We start from the raw sequence: 26,134 nt of genomic DNA, 5'->3' as shown, positions 1-26,134 counted from the left end.
CCTTTACACATTACGTGTAATAACAAGTCCATATTGTATATCACAAAGCTTTTTGAAATGTATATATGTATTTGAAGAAAGGGAACAAATTGCTTTGCAAGTATTCAGTTAATAAATTCTTGTTTTTCATTAAAAAAAAAATGTATTTTCCACTATGCGCTTTTCTCGTTTCCAAAAATAACTTGAAAGTCTGTACTTTGTAATCGGGTTCTTCAGAGGCATAAGGAAACTAATGCCTTTAGGAAGAATAAAATTATGCTAAGAAGTTTTATTGGAAGAACAAAGAATTTTCATGATAATTGTTCTGCCCTGTTGGCTCCACAGTAACAAGTAGAGAAAACAGTTTAAATTTGGACTAGAAAAGCCCTCAGTGGTAAGATTCTTGAGAGACAGGAGTGAGAAGAAACGGGCCAGTTGAGTTAATTCCTAGGGGAAGCAGACTGTGCTGAAACAGAATAGGAGAGGGAAAACGTGCATAATCTTTTGTGCGTGTTTTGACTATACTTTGTGTGCCTTTTATGATACACCTCTTTAAAAAGCAGAGGAAATTTTTGTTTAGTAGAATTTTTTTTTTCATAATGTTTTTGCTTTGTTGAAGCAGTAAAGCGTACTAACCCCCTGCTTCTTTCAAAATAATAGAATATTTACAGTTGCATGTCTCGGACCTCACCACACCTCTGCCATTGAAATACATTCACATTCCCTTTCAACACATCACAGCACGGGGATGGTAGTGCTGAAATCCCTGCGGTATAACCTGCTGTATTTATTTGTGGTTCCACCTTTCTTTCTGAAGCTTTCTTCTGACCTGAGCTTGTTAAATCTTTTCTTATATATTGTGTGTGTGTGTGTGTGTGTGTGTATGTGTGTGTGTCTGTGTGGTTATGGGTGTCTGTGATCATATGGGTGTTCATGTTGTGTTTAGGCAATGAAAGTTTAAACATCTGATCACCACCACTAGTCATCAGAGAAATGCAAATCAATACCACTTTACACCCACTGGGGTGAGTATAATAAAAAAGATGGATAAAAACAAGTGTTGTCGAGGATGTGGGGACATTGGAACCCTCACGCACTGTTGAGGGAAGGCACAATCATGCAGCTGCTTTGGAAAACACATAGTTCCTCAAAAAGTAAAGGAGTTACCGTATGACCCAGCAATTCCACTCCTAGATATATACCCAAGAGAATTGAAAACATGCACACAAAATACTTGTGCATGCGTGTTCATAGCAGCGTTATACATAATAGCCAAAAAGTGGAAAAAAATCCAAATGTCCATCACCTGATGAATGGATAAACAAAATCTGGTATATCCACGTTGTTGTCGTAGGTGCTGTTGAGTTGATTCCAACTCATATCGACCCCATGTACAACAGAAAGACTGCCTGATTCAGTGCCATCCTCACAGTTGTTGCTATGTTTGAGCTCATTGTTGCAGCCACCATGTCATTCCATCTTGCTGAGGGTCTTCTTTTTTGCTCACCCTATACTTTATCAAGCATGATGTCCTTCTTCAGGGACTGATCTCTTCTGATAACATATCCAAAGTACATGAGACAAAGTCTCACCATCTTCACTTCTGAGGGGCATTTTGGCTGTACATCTTCCAGGAAAGATTTGTTTGTTTTTCTGGCAGTCCATGGTATATTCGGTATTCTTTGCCAACATCATAATTCAAAGGCATAAATTCTTCAGTCTTATTCATTGTCCAGCTTCCAAGTGCATATGAGGCGGTTGAAAATACCATGGCTTGGGTTAGGTACACCTCGGTCCTCAAAGTGACATCTTTGCTTTTTACCACTTTAAAAAGGCCTTTCGTAGCAAATTTGTCCAATGTAATACATTGTTTCAATTTCTTAACTGCTGCCTCCATGAGTCTTGATTGTGGATCCAATTTAAAATGAAATCCTCTACAACTTCAGTATTTTCTCAATTTATCGTGATGATTTATACCCAATTGGAATATCATTCAGCTATAAAAGGAATAAACTCCTGATACATGTTACAATATGGATGAACCTTGAAAACTTGCTAAGTGAAAGAAGCTAGTTGCAAAGGACCACATATTGTCTGATTCCATTTACGTGAAATGTCCAGAAAAAGCAAATCCATAGAGACAAAGTGTAGATTAGTGGTTGCCAGGGTGTGGGGGTGAGGATCGGGGGATGGACAGTGAGTGCTAATGGGTGCAGGGTTTTTTGGGGGATGATGGAAATGTTCTGGAATTGTCGTTGTTAGGTGCCGTTGAGTTGGTTCTGACTCATAGCAACCCTGTGCACAACAGAACAAAACACTGTCTGGTCCTGCGCCGTCCTTAGAATCATTATGCTTGAGCCCATTGTTGCAGCCACTGCGTCCAGCCACCTTGCTGAGGGTCTTCTCTTTTCCGCTGACCCTGTACTTTACCAAGCATGATGTCCTTCTCCAGGGCCTGATCCCTCCAGACAACATGTCCAAAGCATGTAAGACACAGTCTCGCCATCTGTGCTTCTAAGGAGCATTCTGGTTGTACTTCTTCCAAGACAGATTTGTTTGTTCTTTTGGCATCCTGCGGTATATTCAGTATTCTTCGCCAACACCACAATTCAAAGGCATCAATTCTTCTTTGATCTTCCTTTTCATTGTCTAGCTTTCACATGCATATGATGCTATTAGTCTGCAAGATGACATCTTGCTTCTCAACACTTTCAAGAGGTCCTTTGCAGCAGATTTGCCCAGTGCGATGCGTCTTTTGATTTCTTGACTGCTGCTTCCATGGGTGTTGATTGTGGATCCAAAGTAAAATGAAATTCTTGACAACTTCAGTCTTTTCTCCATTTATCATGATGTGGCTTACTGGTCCAGTTGTGAGGATTTTTCTTTTCTTTATGTTGAGGTGCAATCCATACTGAAGGCTGTGGTCTTCGATCTTCATTAGTAAGTGCTTCAGGTCCTCTTCACTTTGAGCAAGCCAGGTTGTATCATTCTGCGTAACGCAGGTTGTTAATGAGTCTTCCTCCAATCCTGATGCCCCATTCTTCTTTATATAGTCCAGCTATATGAATTCATAACTTGGAAAACCAATATGTCTCAAGGGAAAGAGAAAGTAAAAAAAGGAATTAGATAGTGGTTATGGTGGCATTATAAGGTTGCAGTGAATCAGAATCGACTCAACGGCAATGAGTTTAGATTTTTTGTTTTGATGGTGGCAGTCTTGTGACTGTACTAAAATCCACTGAAGTATATACTTTGAGAGTGTGAATTTGATGGTATGTGAATTATATCTCAGTTAAACAAACAAAAAAAAAAAGTTTAAGTATCTGGAAAGCCAAGCAATGTACTAAATCTGAGTGGATAGTAGGCCTTTGATAAATATTTGTGAAGTGATTTAACAAACCTGCATTGTTCTTTGTTTTTTTTTGAACATATATCAATAATATATGAAACTGCTAAATGAAATTTATCAAAGGCATGAAAATAGTAGACAGGACAAAACATTAATCAGAGATATGTAAGGATAAACCTTTTCTTGAATCTTAAAAAAATACTCCACACAATTAAGATTTCAGTGAATAATTTTAGGCTTTGTTGTGTTTGTAGTGTGATGTGGAAGATTCAGCCTTCTGAGCAGCATTCAGTTACTTCCATTGAGACTCTTTAGTTCCTGTGTTGTGAAATTAATTTGGTTACTATCAGATGCTAAACTGGGAGTTGAATTTACAACTGTTATATATTCTTGCATTTTAATGGTCTGAATTCTTATTGAACATTTAAATCTGAAAATTGAGATATATACCACCTTGGTAAATTATAATGGTGAAATATTTTCTGCTTTATTTTTTTTTTTTTATAAGTAGAATTGAAAATAACCATAATTAGTTTCTTTTGCCTTTTTACTCCTTTCTCTTCCCCTTGAGACACACTGGTTTTCCACGTTATGAATTCAGTTTCTTTTGTTTGTTCTAGCCACTTAGTTTTTCTTATTACATACGTTTTTAATTTTTAATTTCTCATTAAAAGTAAATGTGGATGATTTTCCTATCAATATTTCAAGAAGTCTTCCATTTCTCTTTGTCACAACCTTGATACAGTGCTGTCTAGTGTATATTACCACATAATTAAAATGCTTTTCTTTGGTCAAATAGTTCTAGCAAAGGAACTTGTTAATATATCTCACATGGTTTAGATTTTTATTGCTATAAAGTTTAGATAAATGTTATAAACACTTCTGGAACTAAAAATGGTAAGTAGAATAATAAGTATAATTCTTTGAAGGAGCCCTGTGGCAAAGCAGTTAAGCCCTTGGCAGCTAACTGAAAGGTTGGCTGTTCGAATGCACCCAGCAGCTCCATGGGAGAAAGACCTGGTGATCTGCTCTTCTGAAGAGTATAGCCTAGAAAACCCTATGGGGCAGTTCAGCTCTGTCACAGGGGGTCACTGTTAGTTGAAAAGCAACTCAATGGCACCTAACAACAACATAATTTTATGGGGAAGTTGTTGCAGTTGTAGGAAAAATGCTCAAAGATGAACATATCATAGGTATTCATACCTTTTCAGTTGATCTCATTTAGTATATGAATGTAGGTATATTTTTAAAAGTTCTAATCTTGAGTCACTATACCAAAAAGAATTGGTTGACTTTCAGCCATTTCAGGAGGTAGCATACAATCAGGAACCGATGGTACTAAAGGAAGCAGTCCAAGCTGCACTGAAGGCATTGGCGAAAAACAAGCCTCCAGGAATTGCCGGAGTATCAATTGAGATGTTTCGACAAACAGATGAAGCGCTAGAAGTGCTCACTCATCTATGCCAGGAAATTTGGAAGACAGCTACCTGCCAACTGACGGGAAGCGATCCAGATTTATGACTATTCCCAGGAAAGGTGATCCAACCAAATGTGGAAATAATCGAATAATATCATTAATATCACACATAACTAAAATTTTGCTGAAGATTGTTCAGAAGTGGCTGCAGCAGTGCGACTGCCAGAAATTCAGGCTGGATTCAGAAGAGGATGTGGAACCAGGGATATCGTTGTTGGTGCCAGATGGATCTTGGCTGAAAGCAAAGAGTACCAGAAGGATGTTTACCTGTGTTTCATTGACTATGCAAAGGCATTTGACTGTGTGAATCATAACAAATTATGGATAACATTGTGAAGAATGGGAATTCCAGACCACTTCATTGTGCTCATGAGGAACCGGTACATAGATCAAGAGGCAGTCTTCTGAACACAACAAGGGTATGCTACGTGGTTTAAATTCAGGAAAGGTGTGCGTCAGGATTGTATCCTTTTACCATACCTACTCAACCTGTATGCTGAGTAAATAATCCAAGAAGCTGGACTATATGAAGAAGAATGGGACATCAGGATTGGTGGAAGGCTCGTTAACAACCTGCATTATGCTGATGACACAAATTTGCTTACTGAAGGTGAAGAGGACTTACGCACTTACTATGAAGATCAAAGACCACAGCCTTCAGTGTGCATTACACCTCAACAGAAAGAAAACAAAAATCTTCACAACTGGACCAATGAGCAACATCATGATAAACGGAGAAAAGGTTGAAGTTGTCAAGGATTTCATTTTACTTGGATCCACGGTCAACACCGATGGAAGCAGCAGTCAAGAAATCAAAAGACCCATTGCATGGGCAATTCTGCTGCACAGGACCTCTTTAAAGTGTTGAAAAGCAAAGATGTCACCCTGAGGACTAAGATGTGCCTGGCCCAAGCCATGGCATTTTCAGTTGCCTCATATGCATGGAAATGCTAGACAGTGAATAAAGAAGGCCGAAGAATTGATGCCTTTGAAGTGTGGTATTGGCAAAGAATATTGAATATACCATGGACTGCCAAAAGAATGAACAAATCCATCTTGAAAGAAGTACAACCAGAATGCTCCTTAGAAGCAAGTATGGGGAGACTGTGTCTCACATACCTTGGACATGTTGTCAGGAGGGATCAGTCCCTGGAGAAGGACATCATGCTTGGTAAAGTAGAGGGTCAGCGAAAAAGAGGAAGACCCTCAACAGGATAGATTGACACAGTGGCTGCAATAATGGGCTCAACCATAACAATGATTACGAGGATGGTGCAGGACTGGGCAGTGTTTCGTTCTGTTTTGCATAGGGTTGCTATGAGTTGAAACCGACTCGATGGTACCTAACAACAACAACAACAATCTTGGGTCATTTGGCAAATATTTATTAAGCACTGATTATATACCAGTCACTGTGTTAGGCTTAATGGACCCCTGGTGGCACAGTGGTTAAAAGCTCGGCTGCTAACCAAAATGTTGGCAATTCAAATCCACCAGCTGCTCCTTGGAAACCCTAATGGGCAGTTCTCCTCTGTCCTGTAGGATCACTATGAGTCGGAATTGCTCCACGGCAGTGGGTTTACAAGTGTTAGGCTTGGAGCCCTGGTGGTGTGGTGGTTAAGAGCTCAGCTGCAAACCAAAAGGTCAGCAGTTCGAGTCAACCAGCTGCTTCTCAGAAGCTCTATGGGGTGGTTATGATCTGTTTTATAGGTTAGCTGTGAGTCGGAATCAACTGGAGGGTGACAGGTTTTTGTGTTAGGCTTTGTGGTGATCAAAACAGTCAAGTAGTTTTTGCCTTGGGCCATTTATGTCATAATCATGGCACTGAAAGAAGACCCATGTGCCTGGAGCACAGTGACGAAGGTGGAGATGTGACCTTTTTGGACACTAGCAGGAGATGAGACTGGAGGGTTAGGCAGGGCCCTGGTAACAACCAGCTTGTAGTAATGGAAAAGACTTCAGACTTTTTTCTCACTGTTATGAGAAGTCATTGAAGGTTTGTCGCAGGGGAATCCAACTACTGCAGTTGTAGAAAGATTACTTTGGGCAGCAGTGGAAAATGGTTAAGAATTTTTTTAAGCAAAGGTAGAATTAGTTTTGATTTTCTGCTGTGAATAGCCTGATATCCATAGGACACTGCAGTGATATTGAGGGTGTGTGTGTGTGTGTGTGTGTTGGAAACCCTGGTGGTGTAGTGGTTAAGAACTACAGCTGCTAACCAAAAGGTTGCCAGTTTCGAATCTACCAGGCATTCCTTGGAAGCTCTACAGGGCAGTTCTGCTCTGTCCTGTAGGGTCTCTATGAGTCGGAATCAACTCAATGGCAACGGGTTTGGGTTTTTTTTTTCTTTTTTGGTGTATGTGATTTCTTATAAGCTAATTACTTAATAATCAAGGCCGTATTTTCCTATTGCTTCTGTTACAGATAACAGTATTTGATACATGTAATTACTTAGGGGAATTGCAAGAAAGTCACAGTAGTTGGACAAGTAAAAATCAACTTGAATTTCTACATACAAAGTAGATACTTTTTCTCCTAATGTTATTTGGGAGCTTTTTAGTTGAGATTTCATTGAATTTTCTAATTCATGAGAATTCTATAGAACTATAACGATAATAAGCCCTTGGCAATAAAAGAAACTTGAGTGTACTAATAATGGAGATCTGTTTGAGTTGTGCTAATTATGGAGAGCCAGAAAATATAGATATACATGTTAAAAAAAAACCCTAAATTAAACCAGTTGCTATTGAGTCAGTTCCGACTCATGGTGACCCGATGTGTTTCAGAGTAGAACTGTGCTCCATAAGGTTTTCAATGGCCGTAACCTTTAGGAAGTAAATAGCCAGGGCTTTCTTCGAGTTGCCTCTGGGTGGATTTGAACTGCCAACCTTTTGGTTAGTTGCTGAGTGCATAACCCTTTGCACCACCCAGGGACTCCATATATAGCTGTAGATGTGTAATTTCTTCTAGATTATTTCTTTTGGGAGTGATCTGTGTTAATTAGAATCCATATGGGAGAATGAGGAGTACATTTGAGGCTATTAGTTTGCTGTCATTTACAAAAGAATTAATTTGTACTTAAGTAAGAATACCTTAAAATAATGAAAACGGTTGTCCTGTGCCGTCGAGTCAGTTCCTACCTATAGTGACTACCATTTATTCAACACCTGATTTTTTCCGAAAGTGTTACAGTAGTCTTAGGAAGGAGGTATTATCCTTCCTAACTTGAAGAAATTGAAGTTCAAAGAGTTTAAATGATTTGCCCAAGACAAGCAGGAGAATCCTCTTCCATTTAGCTTCAAAGCCCGTGCACTTTCTTGTGTGCTGCCTGAATTAGAATCTTTGGAATTTGAGAGTAAGTAAGCGCCTTGATTGGGAACCAAGCAAACTCTTCAGAGCAGCAGCCCTGGTGGCACGGTGGTTAAGAGCTATAATTGGTTGGAAACCCTATGGGGCAGTTCTGCTCTGTCCTATAGGGTTGCTATGAGTTGGAATTGACTGAATGAGAATTTTTCCAACAACATGTCCCTTAATCTGCCTATTTACCCATATCTACACCTGATATATTTTTTTTTTACACCTGATACTTGCCTCCTTCTTCCTGTTGTGATAAAAAAAAGCTCCTTCCACGGACTTGAGTCCTTTTTTTTAAATCTCTTACATCTTCATTCTGTCTCTGTCTCCCATTCTCTCTTTACTAGCTTCCTTCCCTGAGCATAAGCCAGTCCCTCCTCAAAGCAAAGACTTTCTGTATCAGTGAGCAATTACTGTATAACAAACCACTCCAGTACTTGGTGAACTAAACCAACCATCATTTATTTAGTTCACTGTTTTGTGCGTCGGCCAATTAGGCTGGGTTCAGCTGGGCTCACTCATGCATCTGTGGTCAGCCGCCAGTCAGCTAGACAGCTTTGCTTTTGGGGCATTGGCTGGGCTGGTGGCCAGGGCCACGCAGGTGACTGCGACATACGTCTTTCATCATCTAGCAGGCTAGCCTGGACTTGTCCACATGGTTGCCTGGGAGGGCTTCAATCTTGAAAGCATCTTGAGGCCTTGGCACAGACTTATATAATGTCCCTTCCCTCCCATCCTGTCAGCCAAAGCAAGTCACAAGGCCAGCCCAGATCTCAGTGGGTAGAGAAGGAGACTCCTGAACCATGGGACTCTTCCTTACTATCTAGCTAACTCCAGCTCATCGTTTAAGGTCTTAGTCCTCACTGTCTCAAGCTGAAAGTGTGCCTTTAGCCTGGGCTCACTCTATCACTGCAGGTAGAACACTGTGTGCCAGTTGTTGGTTTCCTTCTTAGTAGGAAGTAAGCTCCTTAAGAACAGGGACTGTGTTTTAATCCAGGATTTGGCAAATAGTAGATAACTTTTAAAAGCTGATTTTTTTCTGAAAATAAAGCACTCAGGCAGTTGTTATCTGGCAATATGGACATTGGGATAAAAAACCAAAAACCTGTTGCTGTTGAGTCAATTCTGAATCATAGCAACCCTATAGGGAGCTGGGATAGAACATAATATATGCTCGTATTTTTTAACTTGATTGTTGACATTTAAGAACTTTGGAGCAAACAATCTGGTATATTAAAATAGAATATTTGTTTTAAAAAGTGGTGGGTGTAAAGAACTATTACCAGCATTCCTAGTAGAAATTATTAAATATTTGTGTACTATCTTTCGTAGTTTTGCATTGGGTTAGAAGTTTGTTTATAAGGAAAACAAATTGTAATTTTTTTTTTCTGTTCTACATTTTCCCTCTTTTGATCAGGATTCTTCTGTGAAATCTTTGACCAAAATGTTCAGAAATTGTAGCCAGACACCATCCAGTTCTTCTGGTCTCATGGCAAAGGAGGCAGTTGTTCATGGAGGCAATTAGCCACATATTCCATATCCTTCTCCTTTTCCTGACCCTCCTTCCTCTGTTGTTTCCAGGCAAATAGAGACCAATTGCTGTACCTTGGATGGCCACTTGCAAGCTTTTGAGACCTCAGGCACTATGCATTGAACTATGAGGTAGAACAGAAATACTAAACATGTCATTAGGCCCGTTAACTGGGATGTCCCATGAAACCATGACCCTAAACTTCCAGATCAAGAAACCAAATCCTATGAGGTTTTTGGCTGTATAATTTTTTTTTTTTTTTTAATCAGCCTCAGCAGCTACTCTTTCTTTTCTTTTGTCATCACTGTAAATATATAACTTTAGCCAATTGAACTTTTTTTTTCTTTTTCTAAATTTTATTTATTTCGCTGTTGTTGGAAATATACACAGCCAAACATACACCAATTAACAGTTTCTACATGTACAGTTTAGTGACACTGATTACGTTTTTCGAGTTGTGCAACCACTCTTACCCTCATTTTCTGAGTTGTTCCTCCCTCATTAACGTAAACTCACTGCCTCTAAGGTTCCTATCTAATCTTTCAAGTTGCTGCTGTCAATTTGATCCCATGTAGAAAGTTCTTAAAAGAGCATAATGCTCAAGGCTGGCCTTTTTTACTAGTTAAGCTAAACTGTTGTTCAGTTTTAAGGTGCCTTCAGGGACTATTTTTGGTTTAAGATTTAAAGATGATCTCAGGGCAGTAGTTTCAGGGGGGCATGTTGTATTTTCATGGCATGTTTGTCAGAAAGCATGCCAGCCTGTTGACTGGTCCATTGGGATTTGCAATAGAATATCTGTTTTAGAATATAAAATGAAGGAAAGGCATCAGCTAGCATCCTGGGTGTTGCTCTGGAAGATAATGAAAATAAATGTTTCTGTTAGGATGGGAAGTAGGATATACATAATGTGAGCTCCGCTGTAAGAGACTGTGTCTCATTAATGTACTGATCCTTAGTTCATGGGTTTTCACATGCATTTTATTTTATATTTCAGGTTAAGCTGTCTGTATAGCTCTCTGAATTCCTAAAATTTGATGATATTCTTCCATCACTGGGTTGTTTTCCTGATATTTAACCATGCAGCGGAGATCAAGAGGGATTAATATTGGGCTCATTCTGCTCCTTTCTCAAATCTTCCATGTTGGGATCAACAATATTCCACCTGTCACCCTAGCAACTTTGGCACTTAACACCTGGCTCTTCTTGAATCCTGTGAAGCCCCTGTTTGACTCCTGCATTAGCGTGGAGAAGTGTTACCAGCAGAAGGACTGGCAGCGTTTACTGCTTTCCCCTTTTCACCATGCAGACGATTGGCATCTGTATTTCAATATGGCATCTATGCTGTGGAAAGGAATCAACCTGGAGAGAAGACTGGGAAGCAGATGGTTTGCTTACATCATCGCCACATTCTCCCTGCTCACTGGGGTGGTGTACCTGCTTTTGGAATCTTCTCTTGCAGCATTCCTGGATGAACCTGACTTTCGAAGGACCTGTGCTGTCGGCTTCTCAGGTAAGGCAGATGAACTTTTGAGGTAGCATGCATGAAAACAGCAGGGGAGGTGGGCCTGCTGTCATTTTATGAAGCTTGGTCCCTAGTTTGTAAAGGCACTGAGTTCTCAGAGGTCAAGAGCTACTGGGGCTCAGATTTTGGAGAAGGGCTGATTGGAGACACAGGTTTTGCCATTCCACACTGTGCTGCATCTTTCACTCTTGGACAATCTGGCCTGGGACCTACCTGAAGGTGGCTCTGGAGGGAGATGGAATCCTGGAAACAGAGTGCTGGCTCCATCCTGGTGAGGCCAGGAGAGCTCCTTGGTGTACTGTGATAGAGAGGTCTCAAAAAAGAGAAGGATACCTCTCAGTAACTCTATTAAAATTAATACACCACACCCTTAGCCTTGACATGCGTTCTGTGTTTTAGGAACCAAGGTGGTCACTCTACCTAACTCCTATTTAATTCATAACAGCAGATCAATATAGTTGGCATTGTCTTGATTTTTGCAGATGAGGAAGGTAAGACCCAGAGAAGTAAGAAAACTTGCTCACCGTCCCACAGCTTGCGAGCAGCAGAGCTGAGATTTGAACCTAGTCTGTATGACTTTAATCATGCATTTCATGGCCTATCACTTTTCCTCCTTACTAGTTCTTTTTTTTTTTTGCATCTATTCCACATGGCTGAAATTGCTATTGGGATTTAAGTTAGGTGTTTTAAAAATTAGAATGTGAGGTTGTTGCTGTTGTTGTTAGGTGCTGTCGAGTTGGTTCTGACTCAGTGACGCTACATGCCACAGAATGAAACACTGCCCGGTCCTGTGCCATGCTCACAATCGTTGTTATGCTTGAGCCCATTGTTGCAGCCACTGTGTTGATCCATCTCGTTGAGGGTCTTCCTCTTTTCTGCTGACGCTCTCCTTTACCAAGCAGAATTTGAGAAGGAGAACGGAAATAGTTTTCAAGCAGGAGGAAACCTAATCCTTCCCTTCTACTTTCCCTGCCAATTTCCACGTCCTGGCCAAGGTGCATTCTTGTGCATCTGATCTTGGGAGAAGATAGAAATACACCCTATCTTCCATGTGTTTTTTCACCTTAGAGGTTAGAGAAGTACACAGTGCTGCTATTTTATCCCCACTTTATGTTGTAGGAACCCTGGTGGCACAGTGGTTAACTGCTAACCAAAAGGTCAGCAGTTGGGATCCACCAGCCGCTCCTTGGAAACCCTGTGGGGCAGTTCTCCTCTGCTCTGTAGCGCCGCTGTGAGTCAGAATCGACTCGACGGCACCTAACAACAACATATTTAGTAGTATACCGAAACTCAATATGAATTTCTATGCCAGGAAACCTCAGGAGAATGATTGCCTTGAACTTTTTTTTTTAACCAAGTGCTGGATGACATGTTGGAAGGAATAGAATGTGTTTCAAAAGGGAAACCTAGCTGTAGTTGAATGGTCATTTTCACGTTTAATTCCTTTTCTTTGCAAATGTCGATTCCCTGGTTCCTCTTCACATTTGGCTTATTGATATTTATATGCTCTTTATTCTTTTTCAGGAGTTTTATTTGCTTTGAAAGTTCTTAACAACCATTATTGTCCTGGATGCTTTGTCAACATTTTGGGCTTGCCTGTACCCAACAGATATGCTTGTTGGGTAGAACTTGTGGCTATTCATTTCTTTACACCAGGGTAAGTGTTTACTCTTAGAGAATAAAAATGAAGAACTTGATGTTCCATGGAGAAAGAATTGCTGTAATAATGAGGTAACTGGTTTGTTTTTTGCCATGAAGTTTATTCTTTATTTAATTATTTGTTTTTTATTGTGCTTTAGGTAAAAGTTTATTGTTGTTATTGTTGTTAGGTGCCATCGAGTTGGTTCCGATTCATAGCGACCCTATGCATAACAGAGCGAAACACTGCCCAGTCCTGCGCCATCCTTACAATCATTGTTATGCTTGAGTCCATTGTTGCAGCCACTGTGTCAGTCCACCTCATTGAGGGTCTTCCTGTTTTCTGCTAACCCTCTACTTTACCAAGCATGATGTCCTTCTCCAGAGACTGATCCCTCCTGGCAACATGTCCAAAGTATGTAAGATGCAGTCTCACTTCTTCTAAGACATTTATTTGTTCTTCTGGGAGTCCATGGTATATTCAGGATTCTTTGATAACACTACAATTCAAAGGCATCAGTTCTTTGGTCTTACTTATCTATTGTCCAGCTTTCAGTTTATGGCTCAAGTTAATTTACCATACAAAAATTTATGCGCGCATTACTATGTGACCCTAGTTGTAGTACCCACAACGTGAGAGCACCCTCCCGCTCTCCCACCCAGGTTTCCCACATCTACTCAACCAGCTTGTATCCATTCCTGCCCTCTCATCCCGCCTCTGAACAGGAGTTGTCCCTTTAGTCTTGTGTATCTGCTTGAACTAAGAAGCACACAGTTCACGAGTATCATTTCACATCTTACAGTGCAGTCTAATCTCTGTCTGAAGAGTTGGCTTCAGGAATGATTTTAGTTCTGGGTTAACAGAGAGTCTGGGGGCCATGTCTTCTGGGGTTCCTCCAGTCTCAGACCACTAACTCTGGTCTTTTTACGTGAATTTGAGTTCTGTACTCCACTTTTCTCCTGCTCCTTCAGGGACTCTGTCTGAAGTTTATTCTTTATAGGAGCAGAACTGAGCATGATGGTTTTAGTATCAGACTTTCCTGGGTTTGAATCCTGTCAGCCATCGAGCTGTGTGATTAGAGGCACTTGTCTTATGTGCATTTCAGTTTTTCATCTGTTAGGTAGGAATAAGAGAACCTCACATACAGGATTGAGGACCAATATTAACCAGCCTATCGCTTGGTTAATTCTAATAACAGTAATCCAGAGAAGAACATTTGAAACCATGTAATGACAAAAATGAAGAAACAAAACCTACGGGATACCAGTCCATTGCTTCTAAGTCATCTTAACTGTGGATTGTCTTGGTAATTTGTTGTTCTTAGTTGCCACTGAGTCGACTCCAACTCATGGTGACCCCTTATACAACAGAAGGAAACATTGTCCCATCCTGTGCCATCTTCGTGATTGTTAATATGCTCAAGTCTATTATTGCAGCTACTGTGTGTTTTGAGTGCCTTCTAACCTAGGACGCTCATTTTCCAGCACTATATAAGGCAATAGTTTGTTGTGATCCAGAGGTGTTTTTTGGGGGGGGGGGGGGGGCGTTATTTTGCTATCATTGAGAATGTACACGTCAAAACATGCACCAGTTCAACAGTTTCTGTGTGTACAGTTTGGTGACATGGATTACGTTCTTCAAGTCGTGCAGCCACTCCCACCCTCCTTCTCTGAGTTGTTCCTCTTCAATGAACATAGATTTACTACCCCCTAAAAAAAAAAAAAAGGAAAAAGTTTCCCATCAGATTTTTCAAGTTCCTGTTGTCAATTTGATCCTATGTCGATAGCTTTTAAAAGAGCATAATACTCAAGGCAGACGTTCTTTACTGTTTAAGCTAAAGTATTGTTTAGTTTTAAGACTTCAGGGGGTATTTTTGGTTTAAGTATTATCTTGGGAACAATTTCAGAGGTTCGTTGAGCCTCCATGGCTTCAGAAAGTCTGGAGTTCATGAGAATTTAAAATTTATTCTGCATTTTCCTCCTTTTGATTAGGATTCTTCTGTAAAATCTTTGATTAAAATGTTCAGTGACGGTAGCTGGGCACCATCTAGTTCTTCTGGTCTCATGGCAGAGGAGGTGTCTTGGTTGTCTAGTGCTGCTATAACAGAAATACCCCAAGTGGTTGGCTTCAGCAAAGAGAAATTTATTCTCTCACACTCTAGTAGGCTACAAGTCCAAATTCAGGGCATCAGCTCCAGGGGGAGGTTTGTCTTCTCTGTCAGCTCTGGAGGAAGGTCCTTGTCATCAATCTTCCAGGCAGAGGGATCCCAGGTCCAAAAGATATGCTCTGCTCCTGGCTCTGCCTTCTTGGTGGTATGAGGTCCCCCTGTTTCTCTGCTTGCTTATGTCTTTTATATCCCAAAAGCGATTGGCCCGAGATACAATGTAATCTTGTAGATTGAGTCCTGCCTCATTAACATAACTGCTGCTAATCCCATCTCATCAACATCATAGAGAGAGGATTTAAAACACATAGGAAAATCACATCAGATGACAAAGTGGTGGACAGTGAGAAAACACGGGGAATCATGGCCTAGTCAGATTGATACACAGTTTTGGGGGCCGCAGTTCAATCCACGACAGGAGGCAGTTAGCCACACATTTGCACATCCCCCTCCTATTCTGGACTCTCCTTCTTCCTCTGTTGCTTGAGGCGAAAAGAGACCACTTGTTGTGCCTTGGGTGGATGGCCACTTCACTGACTTATTTTTGGAAGTAGATTGCTAGGCCTTTTCCCCTACTGTCTTCATCTGGAAGCACCATTGAAACCTGTCCACCATGGGTGACCCTGCTGGCACTGGAAATACCAGTGGCAAAGCTACCAGCATCACAGCAACATGCAAGCCACTGCAGTACGACAAGCTGACAGACGGGTGGTAGATCTTGGTAATAAAACTTTGAAAAAAAAGACATTGCTCACAACCCCGATACAGAAAATGAATCAACTGTGAACTGTTTTGTGTTGAGAGGAAGCATGGGGTTCTGTGACTGCCTTGGAGAGCCCCCACAGAACCCTAGGACTCCAAGAAATGCTTTTGGAGAGCCACAAATCTAGGTGAATCCTTTCATTTACCGACGAGTACGTGGAAATTCAGGGAGGCCAAGGGGCTTGTTACGTTGCACACAGCTCATGGCAGATACCAGACGAGGTAGGACTCAGGCCTCCTGACTCCTGGCCTGGTGTCCCTGCCCGTTCGTTCATTCGTGCTGTACTTCCGTACTTTGAGTCTTTTCTCTGCTGTATGTCTAGAGAAAGGAGGATGAACTGTATGTTCCCACCTCTTCCACCAGCCTCCCTTCACTTAGTCTGTATAATGCTACCACAAACACATGGTTTACCTGTTTTCTTTCTGTGGACTTGGACACTGTGTAGAGAGAGGTGAGATTCAGGGAGAGGAAGGAGGATTCTTCCCTGCTGTTCATTCAGGCAGGAATTTTTAGGTTCCTTTTGGTTTTGTTTTTTTTTTTTTATGTGAGTGGGTGGAGCGTAGAATATTCTCCTTGGGTGTCAGCCCAGCAGCTTTCAGTTCTTTTTTAATGCTAATTCCACACCTGTGACCAGCAGAGATGTGGCTGAAGACCACTCATTTGCAACTGTATTGTTATCTTGTGACAGTTTAGCGAAGGGAGCCTAACAGAATCTTCAAAATTTTCATTTGAAAAATGGTCCTGTAATGTCTGTCTCCTATCTGAACAGCTCTCTCTGTACCTGTCACTCACAGCTCCCCTGCCTTGCTGGATGTGACTTGGTTCTCTGGGTAGATGGGAGACTCCTGTAGGGAGCAGGAAACATCCAACATTCGTAGGAAAATCACTCCCTGGGTACTTAAACTTTTGCTGTATAATGAATCTGTTGAATAGCAATGCCTTTAATAGTCTTAACACAACTACTTCAGAAGAGCCTCATCCTGTGCTTTGTTTTTTAGAGCCCCTCCCCGAACCTTTACATGGAAAAGGCAGGGTCACGTTTTACTGTAATATGCTTATTTGCCGTGGAAGGACCTGATACTCTGAGCCTGGAAGTTAAATCAAATTTTCTGTCTTTGAAGTTAGGATAAATCTTTCGGTTTTTAGGGTTTGACTACTTTGAATTATAAACTGATACCCAAGCATTGCCTGTGTCCAGATATAAGCCCAAGCCAAACAGTGGCCCAGGAAACTTGGGAAGTGAGTGCTTCTTTGAGAGGGATCCTGGAATAACGGGAGAAACCAGAGCTGACCTTACTCTGCATTGTTATTCCCCTGGTGGTTGTCATTTAGAATTTTCATTGGGAAGACCCTGTAAACCTTTAGAGCAAAGCCTGCTTTTAGCGTGGTACTATACTGGCTGCCCTAGGGAAGGAAAAAAATATCTGCCAAAACACATATTTTGTGGACCTCTGTGTTTTATGAAAGCCATGGAGTTAGTGATTTCCTCCAGTTACAGATTTTATGAAGTGAAGCCACTCCAAGTAGCCGGCTGTTAAGCATTGTGAGGGGGTGTAGACTTGACAACCAGACTCAGGTGTCACCCTCATTTGCATGGTGCTTATACTTTTCACAGTACTTGCGTGTGCCTTATTTCAGTGGTTGCTTTACCTCACATCCTTTTTTTCCTTTCCCTTGGGACCCTGGTAAGGGATTGCGTTTGGAGAGGTATTGCTTCTGAGATGGCACAGAAGGGCAGGCTCCCAGTAGGCCCCGGGAAGGAAGTGTGCTAGCTGCTTCGGAGAAGCTGCCACCTTCACGGACTGGGCACTGGACCCTTCCCACCTCCCACCTGAACCAGTGTTCTGTTGGTGGAAAGAAGGGACCCAGTTTTTACTTTTTAGCCTAAATTATGAATCTCTGCAATTTCTCGTGTGAGCCTTAGACTATCTAGTCAGAAAACTGAAGCTCCGAAAAATTAACGTTACACAGAGTGACCAAGCTGGAGGAAACAAGGTCCAGTGTAAGAGCACCTGGGCTCACATACCTCCTGTATGACTTCAGGAAGTCATCTCTTCTCTCTGAGCCTCATTTTGCTCATCTGTCAAATGGGAATATTACTTACTCTTCCTGTTTCGTAAGTCAATTTTAAGGTGTCAAAGAGGTAATTCATATGAAAGTGCTTTATAAATGATAAAGTACTTAACCCTTAATATTTATTGTGAAATGAATCACTGGAAGTGTGCGGTGTCCACAGAAATCCTACCTGATTTTCTTTTCTTCCTAAAGTTGATAACATGAATCAGGTAAGTCATTTAATCTTGTTTGTTGAAGTTCAGTACTGCCCCTGCTCTTGCAGACTGTTCCATCCTGAACGACAACAGTCCAAAAATGCCCGGGAGCCACTCTTAAATGATAATTGGGTGGCCGTGGCTGCATTTGGGCTCTGGGAGATTGTTCAGTATGATATGGCAGTTCTGAAGACATTAACCCCTTGGTTTTGGATGCTGCTTCACTACTAATGTTTGACAAGAATAATTACTTTTAACTCACCTAAAATTCCTTGGTTAAATTGACCAGATGTGAGAAAAATAGATTTTTTTTATTTGTTCCCCTTTTTTTAATTATACACATTTTTAAACATAGTAAAAAAGTTGAAAGTAACTTACTTTTTGAAAGTTGCAAACACCAAGGTGATTCGCCCCTAAAAACCTGAGCATGCATCTCTTAAAAATAAGGATGTTCTTTTGTATCACCACAGTACTGCTGTCATGTTGTTGTTGTTGGTTGCTGTCCAGTTGATTCCGACTCATGCTGACCCCTTTGTGCAGAGTAGAACTGCTCCATAGGGTTTTCAGTGGCTGCGACCTTTCAGAAGCAGATCTCCAGGCCTGTCTTCCGAGGTGCCTCTGGGTGGGTTTGAATTGCCAACCTTTCAGCTAGTAATTGAGCACTTAACTGTTTGCGCTATCCAAGGACTCCTAAAAGAGGGCGATCTCCCCATTAAGGAATTGAACCCTTGTCTCCCATGTGACAGAAGGGGATAGACACTAACCACTATATAATGAGGAGCCACGGTTGTCATACTGAAGAAAAGTAACAGTAATTCCCTAGTGCTGTCCAGTAATCAGTCCATATTCCTGTTTTCCCATATCTCAAAATGTCTTTTTTAACTTTTTTTTTTTCTTCCCTAGGGAGGCAGGGAGGGAAGAGGGGGACAAGATCCAGTTTTAAGGCTAGCATGTTGCGTTTGATTATTGTACCACTTTGTTCTGTTTTACTCTAGGACAGTTCTGCCACCTTTTTATTTTTCCATGTCATTGATAATTTGAAGAGACTAGATCTGTCGTCTTGTGGAATGCCTGGCTTAATCCAAGGTTGGGGATTAAGACCCAAAGGAATTGAGGAAGATGAGTGTTCTGCCAAGGGTAGATGTTCGTTTCCTGGGCCTGATGCTTATGCAGTTTTGTGGGCCCTCTTTAAGAAAAAAATACAAAATTAGACACAAAACTAATTATATATTTTTTTCTTAGTGCTTTTTATTTCAAGTCTTTTGGCATACGTAAATGTCTAAAAGTGAATATATATATATATATATACACAAATTCCAGTAATTTCCTAAAATTCTTTTATGACTGGTAAAAGTAAATATTTTAAATGAGAAGAGGAGGTACAATGATTTATAGAATTTTAAAAGCTGACAAACACTATGAACACTACAAAAGCCAGGTGATAATTTATTTACTCCCTGGCATACCTCTTTATTTCCGCTCCTCAAGTTTTTCGGCAAGCTCTTTGTTCTCCTCCTCAAGTTTTTCGGCAAGCTCTTTGTTCTCCTCTTTTTTTTCATGTGACAGTTTTGCAGTAGCTTTTCTGGAAAGAGATTAGCCTAATGGATCAAGATTAGTCTTTTATCATTGAGAGCTTAGAAGAGCGTCTTTCAGCTTCACAATTTGTCTTGTAAGTTTTTAAAATTTTTGTCCAGTTGGGGAGCACCTCTATCAAGGTGTTTTTACATACAAGCTGTAAAATGTCAGGGCTTTTCCTGTTTTCTTGTGCAGTGACCAGTATCAAACGGCCTTTGCATTGGTTTGAATGTCATCAGTGATCTTAAGTAACATAACATGATCTTTAAGTCACATGTATTTTCTTCATTGATGTCAGTACTTAGTGCTGAATCAGCAAGAAGTTTGAATACCACTGTTGTTTTGATTCACTCCACCTCATTAATTGCATCTTCAGAAATTCAAGATCCTGTTCGTTACTTCTGTTTACTTCTAGGCTGTAGTTTTTTCAGTATGATTTAAAAATATTTTTGTATGAGGGGTACAACCACAGGAGTTCTGACAATATTTATTTTGCATGGGTCTCAAAAAAAAAGTTTTTTGTGTGTGTTTTTCTGAAAAAATAACATGAAAAGGGATGCCTCATTTGTAATTGGCATACACTGCATCTGTTCCTGACGGGACAATTTCCATTTTGACCACGAATTAATGAGAAGTGAATCCTCCACCTACAATTTAGCATGCGTGGTGGTGGGAAGGATTTTCTAGACACTGAGTTCTGATTCTAGCACTATGTCCATACTGCCAGTGCCAGCTGCCTTAGGACCCTCCAGCTTGCAGGTGACCTCTGCTCCTGTGCCTCCTGTTACAATCCTGCTACAACCTGGGTGTTCAGAGTATTTCTGGGAGCCATTCACATAGTGAGATAACTAGCAATGACTTAACTGTGCACTGGTATGACTATGAACCGTATAATATTCTCCACTAAACCCAAACTAAATGTCTCCTCAACTCACCTTGTCTTTAGCTGAATACCAAAAATGTCTGTTGCCACTGCAGTGCCGCCTGACATGGGAGGATGTGTGACAGTAGGGAAGTTGAAGTGGAAAGAGACAGCAGTTTTAACTGATTGTGGTTAAGATATCTCACTCTCTCAAACACTGGAAAGGTATAAGACCATGTGAACACGTTGCCAGAACCCTCCCGTACTGGGAGGGACCCATGCAAGTGAGGGGCCTGACACTTGTCAGCTTTTTGGCAAATCTGCCTGTGAGCTCTTTTGAGAGGGTTGTTCCAGTGACGACTATGGCATAGAGGGAAAAACGAAGCTGAAGAAGACTATAGACTCTGGGAAAATGGAGGAATGAAGAGACAGGAGATTTTGTTGAGTTTGAAAAGTGAGAGAGCTGGAAGATGAGGAATTGGTAGTCAGAGGACAGGATGCTAGAGTTGTTTTACTGGTGACATGGTCCAGAGCACGTCTGTGGTGCTACCAAACTGAGGGTTGGTGGAAGGGAAGGTCTTTGGTCATTGGAGCTAAGGAGGTTAAGGACTTGAGCAGTTAAGGTGTTGGGAGGATTCTCCACACGGATGGTAAAATCACCCAGGAAGAGTGTAGGGGTTAGGGTGGGGCTTGTAAACAGACAAGCAGGTGACAGAGATGTAAATCCATTGAGGCCCAAATTAGCCTGATGGATGAGAACACGGGGAGGAGTTTTGGGTTTCTCAGGGTTAGGTCAGTGTCTGTGTCAGTTCAGTGAGAGGGCTCCTGTCTGGATTCAGGCCTTTCAAGGATCGGTGATGTTATTTTTCAACAAGTTATACCAATTTATTGCGTTGTTTTTGCCAGTTGTGGCACAAATACGCCTGTATCAGGTGCCATCATTTTTAGAAAAATACTTTTTAGTAGGTGTAATGTGATGTTGCTAAGTTGCTTTCTGTGTGTGTACATATATATGTGTGTAAGTGTGTACAGACACACACCCACTCACTCATTCATTGTCCAGGATGAACATTTTCTGAAGCATGTTTGTTGTTTTCTGTTTGTATCACATTGGTTACACCTTTTGTCTTTGTATCTACTGGAACTGTTGCCTTTTTCTAATGTGCTTGAATGAAAATTGTATGTGGAACTCATGTTCACTCTTTGTTTTATTTCACGAAAGCATGTTTTCCCAGTCTGTTAAAGAGTTCAATTTTAATCAGCTTTGCAGGACTGACCTGAGTAGGTTTGTGAAGTAGGGGAAATTCTTCTGCATTCCTCAGATGTCCACTGTACATTTCCTCCCTCCCCTCTTCAGAAGTTCTCATAAAGGACAGTAAAATTAGATGAGTTATATAAAAGAGTTAATTTTTCCTGTCAGGAGTATTAACAGTTGAAAAGAACTAAAGGTAAGATCAATACTTAACCCAACGCAGTGACTCCCTTGAGTTTAGATTTTATGAGACAAGAATGAGAAATTTGGGGGCCGGGACTTTCCCTTGGGTAGAATTGGAATTCTTGAGGGAAAGGGTGTGTATAAATCACCTCTGTGGTTCTGAGGTCCAGCACAATGAACTCAGAAACAATCAACCAACCAATCAAACAAAAAACCGAGTGTGTGGAATGAAAGGAGACCCAGCCTGTCCTGAACAGCTAGACAAAACGATGTGGACCATTCCCTGAATGCTGTGGGAAGAACTTAGAACTGAGTAGGAGATCCATTAAGAACAGAGAAGACAGTTTGGTCTGACTACTGAATTATCTTTTTTTTGTTTTTCTATGAGATTTAGTATAATAATTCCTATTTAAAATTGGTTAAATTATGCAAATAATTAAACTGAAAAGAAAGCAATGGTTAAATGAAAAGGTAACCTTATTTCCCTTGTTCTAATTGAAAAGAACAACACATTCAGTTGTAGGAAAGTTGAAAATATATAAATGTTTGATGAAGAGAACAGATTGCTCATAGTCTCCTGTCCAGAGGAAGTTAGTGTTAGCAGTACGGTTTCCTGCATCCCTACCCTTGTACACAATGGTATCTTCTCCTTTTTTCTATTTCACATATAAGCACAATTCATCAAAAGCCTTGTTTTTAATGGTTGTGTGATTCCTGTTGTGGTTCTTTAATGTATTTTATCATTCATTATTTTTACAGGGGATAACCAAACCCGAGCCCATTGCTGCTGAGTTGATTCCAACACATACATGGGATAGCTACTACCTAATCATTCAGATTCCCAGTGAGGATATATTTTAGAACATTATTTGCAAGTCTTGGAACCCAGGCCTGAATATGTATTTCAAATAGATTCCCAGAAGTAAAATCGTGGGTTAAGAGTTTGACCTTTTTATGGTTCGTTGTAAATATTATCAGCTTCCTTTCTGTAAGATTATTTTTGCTTAGAATCTACCAACAGTCTGCTTCCCCACTTTCTGGTGAGCCTGAATATGCTTTTATTTTTTGGAAATTTGATGAATATTATTTGCTTGTTTTTGTTTATGATTCTTTTATTAGTGAGATAGGACACTTTTTCATCTGCTTATTAGTCAGTTATATTCCTTGGTCCGTGGTTTATTGGTTCATGCCCTCTGTGTATTTTCAAGAAGCTGTGATTGTTCGATATTAAAGACTGGTGATATTAAATAGCAAGCGGCTCTTCCCATTAGCCTGTGTATACCAGGAGGAGGAGAACTTAACTACACTGTACCATTTTCTGTTCTATAAAGAATAACTTAGACAATGCTTTTTTTATTGATTTTAATAGGTAAAGGTTTATTCTAAAATATAGCTAAGTATAGAAATCCTGGTGGTGTAGTGGTTAAGAGCTACGGCTGCTCACCAAAAAGATGGCAGTTTAAATCCACCAGGCACTCCTTGGAAACTCTATGCGGCAGTTCTACTCTGTCCTGTAGGGTTGCTATGAGTCGGAATCAAGTCAATGGCAGTGGGTTTGGTTTTTTTGGGTATAGCTAAGTACAGAATGCCCTTTACATTGATAGTAAACAAATGACACATGGGTTGTGTTTTGGGAAAAACAAAGGAAGATATAGATTTTATTATTATTATTTTTAAAATAGACTATTAGAATGGCTTTAGATTTACAGGAAAATTGCAAAGATAGTATAGAGGGTTCCCATATAACTGGCATCCAGCTTCCTCTATTATTAACATCTTATATTAGTATGGTACATTTGTTACAATGCAGAAAGCAATATTGAGATATTATTATTAATTGAAGTTCATACTTTATTTAGATTTCCCTAGTTTTTACCTAATGTCCTTTTTTCTGTTCCAAGATCCTACCCAGGACACCACAGCACATTTAGTTATCATATCTCCTTAGGCTTTTCTTGGTTGTGACAGGTGGTTTTATTTATTTTTAACAAAGAGTTAAAAAATATCCTTCCCGAGTGCCTGTGTGTGTGATCCTTAGTGACCTCCTGTTTGCCCTCATGTGTTCAAAAGCAGTGTTCAGTTGGCCACGTAGCACAGTTTCTGAGCAAGTTTTAATCTCGGTGCATAGACACATTTTGTCTTCTGTAATTGGACAGCCCTGCTGTGGCTTCATTTAAAAACGTACACGTCATGCTCAAAGGTGGAATTAAACTGCATGGACATGAGAAATTTCCGTACCAAGCAGAGCGTGCCACCACAGAGGGCTCCTTCCAGCTATAAATTAGTCAGACCTTGGTTAGGGCCTGCTTTACCCAGTTGGCTGGCTCAGAATAACAGAGAAGAGCAGTAGGTAGAAACGAGGAAGCAGCTGTTTTTCCAGTTGAACACAGGGTTGTCTGGAATAAGGTTCACTACTGAGGTTGGAACTAATTGGCCATCATGCTGTGATGTGATTGTGGGTGTGTGGATGATAACACCCACCTAATCTGTACCTAACTAACTAGGCTTGTTAATGATCAGTCCTGGTGCCTTGGTGACAGGTGCAAGACTTGGGTTTACCGTATTGGATGTCTCAGATAAATGACAAGAGGGTATTTTAAAAAAGGTGAAATAAAAACATTTGAAGAAAATCCTATGTCCTGGGTTGGAAGGGGGTATCAGCAAAGTGCATCTAATTAAACTCAAGAGCCCAGTGTAATGTATTTTACAGAAAAGGGGTGTTTTTTAAATATGAAAAGGTAATTACCAAGCACACCAATTATTTTGACTCAATTTTTTTTTCCTTACTAATATTTTTCCGTTAAAAAAATGAAGCTTGTGAAGCACATTTATTTCCCTTTGGAGTATTTAGAATATGCACTTTGGCCTATTTGAAAATTTTTTCGGAAGACACTATAGGAGATAAATGTTATACAATTACACATTCGGTCTCAGCTAATAAGATGATAAATCACATCTCTCTGGAGATTTCTGATGTATTTACTTAGTTCTTTCCATTTCAGTATGGGGATAGTTTTTAAATACAGAGCTCTTTATGTTTGCTAATTTCCCCTTCCCCTTCGGTAGTATTAAGTGATTTTTAGTTAAAAGTCAGGGGAGTTAAATAGAGAACAGGACTGTTTTCCATTTACATTCAGGTTTGGTTCAAATTATGCAAAATGAAGACAGTCGGTGCTATGCATTGAAATCCTTAGGACATCAATTATTCTGTGGTAACCAGCTGAGAACAGGCTGCAGACTGAATGAACCTTCGTTCCATTCAAAGTTGGCTGCTCATTAGCTTGTCTGAGACCTAAAATAATAGGATTCTAATTTATCTGTTTTTAAATGGACATTGTTCCCCTCTGAACTCAGGAGGAAAGCACTTTCATTTTGTAGTCATTTATAACTTACAGGTCAAATAAATAACAGGTTTTCTTCTAGCAATACATTACTTCTGTTATTTATATTATCATGATTCCTTGACCCTAAGCCCCAGTTGTTTTTTTTCTTCCTACATCTTTTTAGGACAAACTAGGCCACAGACATGATCAAGGTAACATCAAAAGTCAGTAGGGAAAATAAGGATTATTTAGCAAATGGTGCGTGGATAATTTTTTAAGTATTTAGAGGAAACTATTCACTGTATCCCAAAACAAATTTCTGGTGAATTAAGCTTAGATATAAAAAACAAAATTTGAAAAATGTCTAAGAATATGTGAGGGAAACTTTTCAGCTCTTAGGTTGTGAGGAAATTTTCAGATGTAAAAGCAAACAATGTTGAGTGAAGGCAGAAGCAGCACACTTTTACCCCCAGGCCCAGATGCCTCAGAGATCAGGTGAGACGTGTGAAACTAGAAACTGGACGGGTCGCAGCCCTGTAGGGAACAACACAAAGTGCAGGAAAAACAGTGATGCGTGAATCGGCAAGCCTGCAAGGGATATCAACAGGTAATCTACAGGGAAAAACCAATGGCTAATAAACGTGTAAGTTAAAAATTCATTGTTAATCAAATAAGGGAAAACTAAAATAAAAAGTGATTTTTCTCATTAAATTAGCAAGGTTAAGAAGTTATCACTGCCCTTGAGAGGTTAATGAAATGGAAATTTACATAAACTTCTGTACATTGGTACAGACTTTCTGGAAAGTTAATTTGATGACATGAATCAAGAGCTGTAAAAAGTTTACACCCTTTGATTCAATAATTAACTTTTAGGAATCTGTCCAAGTTATA

General features: G+C 40.2%; 1 protein-coding gene across 5 annotated transcripts in view; it reads left to right on the top strand.

Moving 5' to 3' along the window:
* Window positions 1-26,134, top strand: part of RHBDD1 (rhomboid domain containing 1) — a 145,834-nt gene that overhangs the window by 17,119 nt on the left and 102,581 nt on the right. For 4 of the 5 annotated variants that reach the window (XM_003417887.4, XM_023557826.2, XM_023557827.2 and 1 more), the window contains 2 exons: window positions 10,685-11,200; window positions 12,737-12,869. In XM_003417887.4, coding sequence (XP_003417935.1) covers window positions 10,768-11,200; window positions 12,737-12,869 — 566 coding nt within the window. In that variant the 5' untranslated portion in view covers window positions 10,685-10,767. Of the gene's footprint in view, window positions 1-9,740; window positions 9,822-10,684; window positions 11,201-12,736; window positions 12,870-26,134 lie in introns of all 5 variants that reach the window. The other variant, XM_023557828.2, reaches the window with a different exon arrangement.

Source organism: Loxodonta africana, chromosome 6 (assembly GCF_030014295.1).
Source record: "Loxodonta africana isolate mLoxAfr1 chromosome 6, mLoxAfr1.hap2, whole genome shotgun sequence".
NCBI lineage: Eukaryota > Metazoa > Chordata > Mammalia > Proboscidea > Elephantidae > Loxodonta > Loxodonta africana.
This window is presented reverse-complemented; position numbering and strand designations above follow the sequence as displayed.